General features: G+C 27.4%; 1 protein-coding gene across 3 annotated transcripts; it reads right to left on the minus strand.

Moving 5' to 3' along the window:
- Positions 1-648: 648 nt before the first annotated feature.
- On the minus strand, positions 649-7,973 carry LOC119673144. 3 transcript variants are annotated; one of them, XM_038084378.1, is made up of 11 exons: positions 7,815-7,973; positions 7,689-7,754; positions 7,488-7,532; positions 6,161-6,232; positions 6,019-6,066; positions 4,763-4,810; positions 4,555-4,602; positions 2,692-2,771; positions 2,422-2,617; positions 2,053-2,197; positions 649-1,950 (listed from the first exon to the last, which is right to left on the minus strand). In XM_038084378.1, the coding sequence occupies exons 1-10, from the start codon at positions 7,929-7,931 to the stop codon at positions 2,129-2,131; spliced, it is 789 nt and encodes a 262-aa protein (XP_037940306.1). In that variant the 5' UTR covers positions 7,932-7,973; the 3' UTR covers positions 649-1,950; positions 2,053-2,128. The 3 variants fall into 3 exon arrangements, with proteins under 3 accessions (XP_037940306.1, XP_037940305.1, XP_037940307.1); XM_038084377.1 differs by having other exon boundaries at positions 649-1,955; XM_038084379.1 differs by lacking the exons at positions 649-1,950; positions 2,053-2,197 and having other exon boundaries at positions 2,501-2,617; positions 2,705-2,771.
- Between the last annotated feature and the right edge of the window lie 4,655 nt (positions 7,974-12,628).

The following is a 12,628-nucleotide window of genomic DNA, read 5'->3' on the forward strand; positions in this document are numbered from 1 at the left end:
AAAACATTAAAAATGTTTCCAAATATATACTAGGTTCATTTTTTTTCCTTTTTTTTCCTATTTTTGAGTCATCCGTGTAAATATAAAGTGATTCGGTACTATTCAACAATATAAAATTTCAAGAATGTTCACCATGAGCTAAAGTTTTAAATCCGTTATTAAAAGACGTGACTAAAATTATGTATTTTAATCGATATTGCTTGGTATACCGGTGAGATCTGCTGAGCAATATATCTGAGTAGTGATTTGAATCCTTCTTTCCATCTTTTGATGCGATGTAGGTCTGATATTTTACATATCAGCAGTTTGAAAATTAAAAGTTTAACGGAAAGAAGTTATTATATAATTATATGTAATTATAAATATATAACCATAATGTTATAAATAATATTATGAGTTATTATTTATAAATTATTAAATTAAAATATCCCTCTTGATAACATTATATATAATATCCGGTATATACCTGCAACTGCTTATATCAGATCAATTTCACATGAATAAAATTCCATATTCGAAGTTATTATGTAAAGAAATATATTAAAAACAACCTGACAATTATTTATTCACGTATCTGTAATCATGGTATACATGATTGGAACTAAGGTATATAGTTCCAAATTAACAAAACATGTTTTTAGTTGGGCGACATACTTTTATTATCACTTAAAATTTATTTAGTTGGGCGAAATTTTATCACTTTCAATTTAAATATAATCTTTTTTTAATTCAAGAACTCAATCGCACATATTTTTATCAAAGTCATACTACATCATACTTCTCCTAAATATACATATAAGAATTTATAACCAAATTAATTAGCTCCAAGGATTTGTATAGAATTTGTATAGAATCATTAGCTACAATTAAATTTTTGCTTTTTCGGGAACAATAATAGATACCAAAGACATTAATCCAGATTATAATAGGGGGAAAGTCAGGTGAGAAAGTCATATCAGATTTATCTAATATGAATTGCAATGTTAAGTAGGTCTAGAATATTTGTACCGGAACTGTTCATTCTTCATCATAGCTTCTTCTTTCGATACCTCAGCATTTCTTTTCTTTGTGTTCGATTTCGGTATTAAATTTAATGCCACAATAATTCTGAAGGTGAGTTAGACACATCAAATAAATATTGCATATAAGTCGTTGAGAATTGCACACCTTTCTATCAGTCAGTATACTGCAAGAAGTACTCTCTTGAAGTAAAGAAGTCATATTAGATTTATCTAATATGAATTGCAATTACATATCAAAATAGAAACATGTCTTATATAGCTTATATACATTTATATAGCTTCTGCTTCGGTTATCTCCCAATTTTTTTCTTCGTCTACCCCATTCCTGGTGTATTAAAGATGATGTTGTAATAATTATGAACATGAAGTAGACACATTAAAGAAATAGTGCATAAAAGTCGCTGAGAGTTTCACAGTTTTCGATCAGTTAGTAGACTGCAAGTACTTTCTAGAAGTAAAGAAGTCATATTAGATTTATCTAATATGAATTGCAATTACATATCAAAATAGAAGCATGTGTTATATAGCTTATATACATTTATATAGCTTCTTCATCGAATATTTTTTTTTTTCTTTGAATATCTTCCCATTTTTTTTCTTCCTCGATTCCATTCCTGAGAATGGAAGATGATGCTATAAAGATGATGCTATAATAATTATGAAAATGAGGTAGACACATCAAAGATATAGTGCATATAAGTGGCTGAGAATTGCACAGTGTTCTATTAGTCAGCAGACATCACCAGTTTCTTCAAGTAAGAATGTCATATTAGATTTATCGAATATGAATTGCAATATTATGATTTATTTCGGCTTCAAGTTGATGACACAATATTTCTGTTTTGAGGTAAAGTCAGTATAGGGGTTTGAGAGTGAAACAACCTTCTACCAGTCTGTAGACTGCAAGAAGCACTTCCTTTATTTTTATCTATACTAAGATAAAATTATTTAATTAGTTCAAATTATTTTTTATTACTATTGATTTATTGTTTATTTTATATTTATTTACGAGTATTATTATATTATTTACCTTCGGTGGTGTGTAGTTTTGTTGGTACTTTAAGGAAAGTGCATTCTTAGATTGCCTATATCTTACAAAAGGGGAGTTATGATTGGCTGGAGCAGTTACAAACTGATCCAGTATCGCTTTCCGGTATATTCATAAATTTATTTATCTGTAAAAAAGAAATAACATGTTATAAAATATATACAGTTTGTGTATTGAAGCTAATAGGATATAATGAACTCTCTAACAAAATTAATTTGCAAGAGCAAAAGTGTTTCCTCTATTAGTATTTATTATAAAGTCTTTATAATAATTAAACCAATAAATAATTCTGTAATGTAATGTGAAAGCCAGAAGCGTGTAGCTTAGTGAAGTTAAAATTTTCATATTTACCGTTAAAGACCTTCTATTTCCACATTTGCACTTGTAAAACATTTTTCTAGACCTCGGGTATGTATAGTAAATTCGCGGACGTATTTTTTTTCCCTTACAAGTACTTGCAGGAGAGTTTCTTCGTAAGATAATAGTACTTGATTTGACTGTTCTATATTTTTTTCTTACTGCCCTTGCTGCTTTGCGCCTCTGATATCTGATCATTTATGTAATTGGTTACAAAAAAATAATAATAATTTATTTATTATAAGTATAAAATGAATCGAATACCTTGGCTTCTTACCACGCTTTTTAGCTTTTTTACGGCAGGTTCGTTTTTGCTTTTCTTGAAGTTGTCTCCTCTTCTCAATCTGAAATATGTTGATTGTTCATAATGTAGTATATGAAACGATATTTAAAAATATATAATTTAAATAATGTTATCAAAAATAAACGCTGTAGGGCTTCTTTTCAAGAATTTACTAACATAGTTTTACGAGTACATATGGCCACCATATCGAAATAAATTCGACTAAGTTCCCGAGCGTTTCTGTAATTAATGAATAAGCTGAGGAATTTTTGTAAAAAAGAGGGTGCATGATGGAAGGAATAATTTATCACATAATTGTTGGTAATGTAATAAGAGTTCTTTTAGAAATTAGAACGTCCAGAACTTAAATCCAAAGTTGATCATGCAATTGAATACTTTGAGACTAGAACTTGGGGTTCAAAGTTGGAACATCGGATATTAATTTAATACCATTTTCTTTTTTAAGTTTTTCGGTATTTAACGTTTTCTTTTTTCAGTTTTTTGGTATACATTGGTAATAAAACCGAAAACTACGAATCACCATACTCGTTATTTCTTCTTCTACGACTGTTGAAAACATTAATATCATAATGAGAAATGTATTACTTTTCCTTGAGTACATAACTAATCTTTCGGTCCTACATAATGACATCGCTCATTCAAAAACTAATCTAAAACAGGAATTATCACAAATTACTTACAGCTTCTCTCCTAGTGGAGCATAGGGCTTCTACATATCCAAAAAAATAGAAAGTACATTTTTTAAAAAAATTTAATTTGTAGATAATTTTTCATTTACTATTTTGTTACCTTTTACTACGATAAACATATTAACATGATATATGAAATCCTCGAAAGTGGTTCTAATTTGTGTGAGCGTGGACTATAGTTGAAAACAACAAAAATTTTGTAAAAATTTTGAGTTAAATGGGGTTGTCCATTAAAATTTTTTAAAATTTTTTAAAAATCTGACCTATTCATAATTTGAGAACTAATAGTGTCTTTGTACTAAACACATTTGTATGGATCTATTAAAGAATATATCATGGACTAAAAGTTATTGTGCAATTAAAACTATTTGAAGAATCCATTTTTCAGATATTGAGAGTTTTAAGACTGCGTGTATTTTTCAAGTAGCATTTTGTTATGATAACCTGTATCTCGGTTAATATAAAAAATGGACCATTTTTCTTCAATATCATTTTTTTACCATTTTTAGACTAATAAATCGGCTCAAAAAGGTACACCATCTTCGAACGAACCGCCGTGTATATTTTAAATGCTTATCGTTTCTAGATAAGAATTTTTTCTAAAGTTGAATTTTTGTTTTCATATATTTTTATAAAAAAAATTTACATTTTGTGTCTTCGAAGACTTTTCAAAATGCTAAAATAGACCCAGACCTCAAAATAGACCCAGACAAAAAATACATCAGGAACAGCGCCCTGAAGTTATACACGAAGACTGATAGGCCTACCTACATAGCACTATCTAATCTCAGAGTAGTCACTAGTCGTACGGGGCGGTTTGCAGATCTTAGATCAGTTATCGAATAATATGAGGAGCTTGTGAGGGAGGGATTCTGTTGACATAAGACAACATAAGACAATCGTAGAGATATATTTTATATATCTATAAAGAAAGACATAAAGCGAAAGCGAACATAGATGGAACCAGTAATTCTGTCTGGTTATAACTTTCCATTTGAAAGAAAATATTTTGTATGAAAAATATAACTCAAGCAACAAAGTACGGACGCGAGACCGTCAATTCAACAAAGCTTTCACTGTTTGATATCTTAAAATAATGATTAAATTTTATTTTAGAATATTTATTATTCTTACCAAATCCCGACACCTTTTTTGTCGCTCTTCCTGCTTCATTTCCCATATCTACAATTATGTACATATATATAATTTATATTCTTATTGAATTATATATTTTATCTTAAACACAAAATATTTTATATATTTTTATTAATACATATTGGAGAAAAGTTATGAATAAATTATATTGTATATAAGAATTATATGTTTAAATTTTCTTTCTTACCATTGCCCGGGCAGCTTGAGTTCGGTGAGAAATGTCTGGAATTATAATCTGAAAATTGAACGCATATATACATTTTAGTTCTATCTTCTATATCTTTAATAAAAAGCTATAAAAATAATTTTTGCAGTTTAAAAAATTACTTATGTGAATATGTAATATAAATAATTATGAATATATTATATATACCCACTAATTATGGGTATTTGAAAAAACTCGAAATTTACAGTTTTTAGAAAGTCAATTTTCGAAAAAAATAAAATATAGTTATTTCAATATTTTTTAAGTAAGAAAATAGTTTCCTTTATTATAATTGACTTTAAATATCAAATTTAGTATTTAAAAACTTATTTACATAAATTTTTTGAAGAACTCATTAAAAAGTTTAGGAATTTAAAAAAAAGAGACAAAAAGTTATCGTAAGACACTAGCAATATATTTTTTATGTATGGATTAGGTTCCTAATAGAAAAATAGTACTCCCGAGTAATAATCATGTTTGGTTTTTCAATCTTTTTTTTATTCAAAAATAATCTTTAATGCTGTGCTTCTGATTATGAAAGGTTATGCTATTGACTATATACATATATCCCCCTAGGTATTGTAGAGTGAATGTCCAAATATTTATGTAATTAAATACCAAGTCTACCGAGAAGTTACTTTCATTGTTATTAATTTTTTTTATGTTAACGTTTAAAAGATAGATTTGATTGTGTAGGAAGATGAACTAAGGATATGTCGTAGATCCTTAATAACTCAGAAAGCATTTTCGATTCCACAAACCTAGTGGTTCTGAAGAGAGAATTAGGTGTTAAATAATTAGTCAAATGCATTGATAATTGCAAGCTGACTTTGCTGACTTCTATATTGAAAATGCTAAGAAATCTGTTGAAGGAGAATGTGTTTTATACCCTGTATAAATCTCGACATTGACCCAACTGGTATTCCGGAGTTTTGTTATCAGACGCCAGAGACCATGATTTACAAGAGTAAATAATAATATTAACTTTGTTTAAAAGTTGCATATTGTTTTTCATGTATTATTATTCGATAAGAATTTTAAAAAAATACTAATATATATACGGGGTCAGTATATATATGATACCCATAAATTTATTATTGTTATTAATTTAATTTAAATTAACTTTATCTGATCTTGGTATCATATTATATATCTAACTTAATTACTTCAATAAATGAGGTTGAGGATTTTAATTAAGATTCTTTCTTATTATGAAATTATAAATATTTGATTCTTACCATCGGTAAACAGGTACAGCTTCTTAATTGCTGATTTGGTCTGTTAATCTGAATAATAAAAAATCATAATTTATTTATATTAAGGAATATAGAAGTAGTATTCTTTAATAATTTTTAGTTTGTTAGATTTTCTCGTTCTTACCAAAGCTCGACGTGCAGCTGCATTAATTTTTTGACTTCTGCATTTTTTGTTAAGGCCCTGTGGTATAATGATCTAAAAATTTATATATTATTATATGCTATGTTAACATATATTTGTATAGATATATATATATATATTCATTGTAATATATATAAGATATATATCCTACACATATCCAATATATCTGCAATGGGAGAAGTTTCTACAGAACGGGTAATAACACTACTAAATGTATTTAAAAATCTATGAAAAATTAGAAGTTTAGAAGAAACTCTAACCGTAGTTATAACAGTATTCAAGTGATATTGGAAACAAATGACCAAAATAATAATTTACAATATGTAAGTCATTATCGATTGGTAAATCTGGGGTAACTTATTCAACTGAGCTTCACTTGTATGGCAATCTTTATTTTTGAATAGTAAATTTCGAGTGAAATATATAACACTTGAGAAAAATTTTATATTTATTTCTCTTATTTATTCCGAACTTCCAGCTCCTCAGACCAAACTGGAGATTTGTCATCAGAATTACTCTGAAATTAACAGCTGTTTTATATGACTTTACAGATAGTGTTATTTAATTCGACATATGTATTTATGAAAAATATAAATGCCTACTAACACTACTAAAAAAAGTTAGATTATTCTTTAAGCGTTCAACTGGGGCACAAAGTGTGACAGATCAGGAATAAATCTAGGTTGAATCAAGATTTAACAATCGAAAATGACATTATTTTTATAGTAAAAGAGCAGGGCCAGCAAAAAAGAAAACTGTTTCTTATATCTTCAGCTTCTGATCTATGGTACAAGCAAAGAACAATTACCTTACGTAAACAGTTCTCCAATGATTTTGGAAGAGGTAATCTAAATAAACATTAAAGAATTTCAGAAATTTCTAAACCTCATGGTCGAGATCTAATAAAGTTGTTTACACAAACAATCATAAAACCAATTGCATACGGTAATGTGGCGAAATGGATTAATGGATTGAATACTGCTTTAACCAACTCACCATTACGCATACTACGTTACTATTTGGGAATCAATCATTATAATGTATATACTTATTAAATGTGAATATAAAAAAGGAAAAGATTGCTGAAATACCTTTCAATATATAATTTGTTAGTAGGTGTATAAGTATGTAAATAGTGCTCTAAGGTATATACTGGGTAAATATTATTTTCAACTTACTGGAAAAGGACGTTGATCGTGTTTAGGTAGTCCTGCAGTACCCTTAGGTTTCTCAATCTAAGATTTATATAATATTGCATATATATATAATATTTGTAGTATAATTTGAGTTCTAAACATAATTTACTTACTTGAGACCCTTTCTCGTGAAAAAGTTTTGAACCTTCAGTCTGACACTTATAAAAAATATTAATTTTAAATATTAATATATATTTTTTTTTGTGATATTTACTTATTGAATTAAATACTAAAATATATTATTAATAAAATTTATTGTTTATAGATTTTTTTTCGATGCAAATATTTGTTTTTTTTTTAATTTTTCTACTTACCAGCGCCTGGCAGTCAGAACAACGTTTCCTTTTTTTATTTTTACGTTGAGGTTTTAATTTATTTCCCTAAAATTTATTATACATATGAATATTATTGAGTTTTTTGCTATGCATCATGATAGTTACCTGATGCTTTCTGTATTTTTTTCTGTTAATTTTTTTAACAACAAATGAATTATCATCGGAAGAGATGTCCTCATCTTCATCATCTGTAACAATCTCCTTATGCAACTTTTTCCCCATATTATAATGGTTATAATTAATTTTGTACAATTACACACAACAATTTCTAACAGAAAAAATATTTTTTAAATAAAAAAATTAAATTTATATTAATTATATTATATTATGTTTTATGATATAAAAATATTTAAATACTACGATGGCATAATTTAATTTTAAATTTAAAAATTTTTTCTTTGAAAAAGTGAATTGAATTTCAAAGGTCCTTTTTCGCTAAAACTTACTGCATTAATTTAAAAATTTTCACATTTACATTTACCTCTGCAAAATTTGTTATCCTTTCATTTTGTTAAATATATTTTTGTAAGGAAATTAGCATAAATTAAACGCGTTTAAACTCATTGTAGTTCGTGCGTTCCGAAAACGTTAAATAGGCGAAATGCAACAGAAATTTTTGCTGGAAAATTCGCACGAGAATGCCAAATACGCGGGTATGTGCTAATATTTGCATATATCTATACGGACATACAAAGGTACTCGTATCTCAGTAAATCTATGAACGTGTGGTAAATATGCAAAGCAGGTACAAATACTGTAAATGAGAGAAATCAAATTTACAAACCATTAGGCAACACTACCAATTCTTCAGCCATTTTAAATTATGAAGACTTCTCTTCAAATTCTAGATTTTAATAGGAATTTTTATTCTAGTAACTAATAAAAAGATATTATAAAAGTTGTCTAAGTGGGGTACGGACTACTTTTTATATATATACTCATAAAACCATAAAATCATCAAAAACCTATGCTAAAATGATAATTGAATCCTAAAAATTCTTTAACTTACAGTTGTTAAGACTCAAATTAAAGGTTTTCAAAAATCTACTCAAAATATATTAAATTTTAAGTAAAAGGATTCCAACTGCAGGATCTGAAAAATGTATAGGTAGGTATATGTTTTAATTCTGATATGATATGAGTTTAATGCAGGGTCATTGCTTCAATATGATTTGTCAATATAATGTCATCTAATTTTTACGAATCACAAATCCGAACGATAATCATTATTGAAGTTCCAGTTAAAATATAACTATAAATATAAAGAGCAATAAATATTACAACCCTTTGATATATATCCTTGAATGTTTATGCAGTATATTTTCACTATAGTCGTTGTTCTATTTAAATTAACTTTAAATTAAAAATTAAATTATTTAATATTTAATTTAAAAAATATATATAACAAGACTTACTTAATAGTCTTAAACTCATATTATCACTCACACCCTTTTACTACGTGAAGTTAGACTTCACCGCAGAGTTGTATTTATCTAGGATTGCTAGATTGTTTTTAATGGTGTTGGAAATTATATTACATAATAGTCTTTTACTAAAATATTACTAATTAAATGAACATAGAACCCCTACTCTGCTTTTAATAAAAATTTGCAAAAATCTTCCAGGGGATAAACCTAATAATTTCCCAAATTTTCACAGTGATTGACTATATGGTTTTTGAATATATATATATATATATATTTATTTTTATCTACTAGATAAGATTAGGACAAAATAGAATATCAATGTTATCTTCAAAATATATATATATAATTTAATTCAGATCAATATTAAATTAAAAACAATTTCCCAATACCATATTTTCTTTTCAAAGCTTATCGTAGAAGAACAATATAAAATAAGCACTATGTGTGGTGGCAACTCTGGATGACCTGAAAATTTTGTTAGGCCTATATATGCAAAACATATAAAATTTAACATTTCGGAAATGAATAAGCGGTTGTTCTTTTGTGGTGTACTTACAAAAGAAAAGGCCTAATATAAAAGATTAATGTTCTGCAATTAATGTAAAATTGTCTCAGTTGGAAACTTTCTTTTTTAATATATTTGCAGTTCAGAAGTTTTTCTAAAAGAACCTATTTCAGTGGTTGACTTCTTCAGTAAGTAGATAACTGAACGTTTGAACACGAAAATAGAGTAATCATCTGGTGACTAGCCTTTACTGTACAATATGTACAATACTGGGTATTGTCATTTGGCAATATACTGCGGGCATGGGGTTGTAACCGTGATAAACCTTCAATTAGTAGATAACTGTATGTTTGGAAACAAAAATAATATGTTTAAATCTTTTTTGTGATTTTCATATGATTATCCGGTTTAAGAAAATCAAAAAATTAATTAAAAACTTATATAAAAATTTGCATATAAACAATAAATTGACTCACGGAAGAACCATCAGTTTGATTTATAACCTAATTTGGTCTTAAAAGATGTATACCACTTAATAACTTAATAAATTTTAGTGGAAATATTCTCCTTTTTTCTACAACTATGACTTAACTGACTTGATTTTAATAAATTTTTTAGACGTTATATAGTACTATTTTTTTCTATTGATTCCTAATGAATCTTAGTGATAGTTTTTTCTATGACTAAGCTGGACTTTTAAGCCTTTCTTGATTCTATAAATTTTTTTAAATAGGTAAAGATAATAAAAATTTAATAGAATGACATTAACAGTAGGGATTTATATGTTATATAAAACTGAGTTTACTTAATGAATTCGCAATAAGTCTTAGTGAAGATATTGTACCTCCTATCCTATCCTACCTATTGTACCTGTTTCTAAAATTGAATAAGATTTTCTTGATTTTCATAATTTTTTTAAAAAAAGGTATGTATTATAGTACCACCTAAATATATATTTATTTTATAAGAATACATGTATTGATATTCAAAATATACCTGTATAATATGCGAATTCAATTCAATTTTGCTTATATCAAAATTTTATTCAACTCTTAAAAATAAAATTAAAATAAGTTTCATTCCATGTTACTGCGATATACTTTTAATATTATTAAACCAAAAAGTTAATCTAATTAAATTCCACAAAGGAAATATTAGTCCCTTGCTACTTTTAGTACTCTATCTCTATCTATTCCTAAAGCAGGGTGTGCCTGTCTCTACATGTGTTTAAAATGTTTTATTAACCGAATTATCTATGTTTGACTGATGTTGGAGATAAACTTTATAAGTGATTTAAAAAAAAATATAATAAAATTCTTTAAATCCTGTTAGAAAAAACTCTAAACAATTCAAAGTTACAACAGAAATAAATATAATTGATTTTGCTCTGGAACTTCCTTTTGAAACCCAAATCCAACAAAAATAAAAAGATTTCCCATACAAAAAACCACATTCGCACACGCTTGTTCACACTCAACTTTTTTATTCTCTTATTCTTTTATTCCTTTATGCTATTTTTATTCACCCAAAATTAGTAGCTACAAATTCGCAGAATAAGATACTTTTTGTTGCAGATAAAAAAAATTTGTTTTAAGGAACTTGCTTACTAACACAGAAGTATGTGACGACCTTTTGGGTTGGTTTGTGTGTATGCCTTTTTGTTATCGTTGGTTTATGCAAACCCTGTAATTATAGATTTCCAGCACGTGTCACGATTAGGAGGATGTGCACCAACTGAACCGTGAACAGCATAACACTTTCATGGAATTGTTAATTTACTTAAAGTCTTTGTTTAGCAGATATATTGACTTATAAATCTAATAATGACAAAAAAAAAAAATATGGGTATATGAAAAGATAAAACAAATGTAGGAAGCGGATAGTAGTAGTAGTAGATGTATAGTTAAAGTAAACTCTTCTACAGTAAGTAGTCACTTCTCTTAGAAGTAACTACTATTTAACTTTCCTCAGGATAGGTTAATTTGGCTGGATATAAGGTCATGCATTGATCTATTCATTTCTAACCATCCCAGATGAAGTTCAACCCTGCATTTTCAAATCGGGCATTTTTGCGAACTTAAGGAATACTGAAGCTTTATTCCTTAGACAGAAACACGTGATCCTTCATATTGTCTGTATCATATGTATTCTCAATACCATATCAATATCTAAATTTTGTATACCACAGCTTAAGGACACACGCACCATGATATCGGTGATGAAAGCAAAGAGTGTAAAGTCTTTACTTCATTTACATTTGATTCATTTTATATCACCCCAAATTCACTTTTCTGATTTATCAAATAATTTACCAGTTGATGAGATTGTTGCGTATGAGTTCATAAAATGAATTACTCTCCTAGTTGAGGCCAATAAACTGGCGAAGTTATAGATCGTGATTTACAAGTTGTACTTTAACGTCATTTTTCGAGTATTGTCAAATGCCCATAAAGCTCAGAGTTAGCGATTATTAGCCAACTAAACTGACAACTAGGAATTAATTAATTATATTTATCTTTTTATCACACTAAAATTATTATAATCATCATCAAAAGATTATAGGAATCATCATAGGACTTTTACGAAAACTTTGGTTCTAACTATCGTTGATAGTATTACATATAGTAAATGGATATAGATAGTGTACTGAAGTACAATACTACAAATTAATGTCGATTTGTGCTCTGAGTCTAGTAATGGAATGATAGAATATTATTAATATTCTTTCAAGTTTACTTGTCCTTTATCTTGATGTCAACATATGGGTTGAAACCCGTATCCTTTAATTTATGGGTATCCGAAACCAAATTGCTTTTAGATTTCTTGATGTTTTGCGAAATTATCTCTTTATTTTTGTGACCAAACTATTCAGTGCTGTCAGTGTTTTTTTGACCACGCTTAAATTCAAAATACCCTCAAATGACGAATTTCAATAAAACGTATTAAATGTTGTTTTTCTTAAGCAGTGCACTAAAACTTATCTACAA

The sequence above is a fragment of the Teleopsis dalmanni genome, chromosome 1 (assembly GCF_002237135.1).
Source record: "Teleopsis dalmanni isolate 2A chromosome 1, ASM223713v2, whole genome shotgun sequence".
In the NCBI taxonomy this organism is placed as follows: domain Eukaryota; kingdom Metazoa; phylum Arthropoda; class Insecta; order Diptera; family Diopsidae; genus Teleopsis; species Teleopsis dalmanni.

Bases quoted from the DNA above. Each gene is read 5' to 3' on its own strand.
- LOC119673144 (XM_038084378.1), bottom strand. From the start codon at position 7,931: ATGGGGAAAAAGTTGCATAAGGAGATTGTTACAGATGATGAAGATGAG. The intron at 7,533-7,688 runs GTAAGTAGAAAA...ATTTTTTATAAG, and splicing joins GTTCTGACTGCCAGGCGCTG to TGTCAGACTGAAGGTTCAAA. The intron at 4,811-6,018 runs GTAAGAATCAAA...TTCAATTTTCAG, and splicing joins GCTGTACCTGTTTACCGATG to ATTATAATTCCAGACATTTC.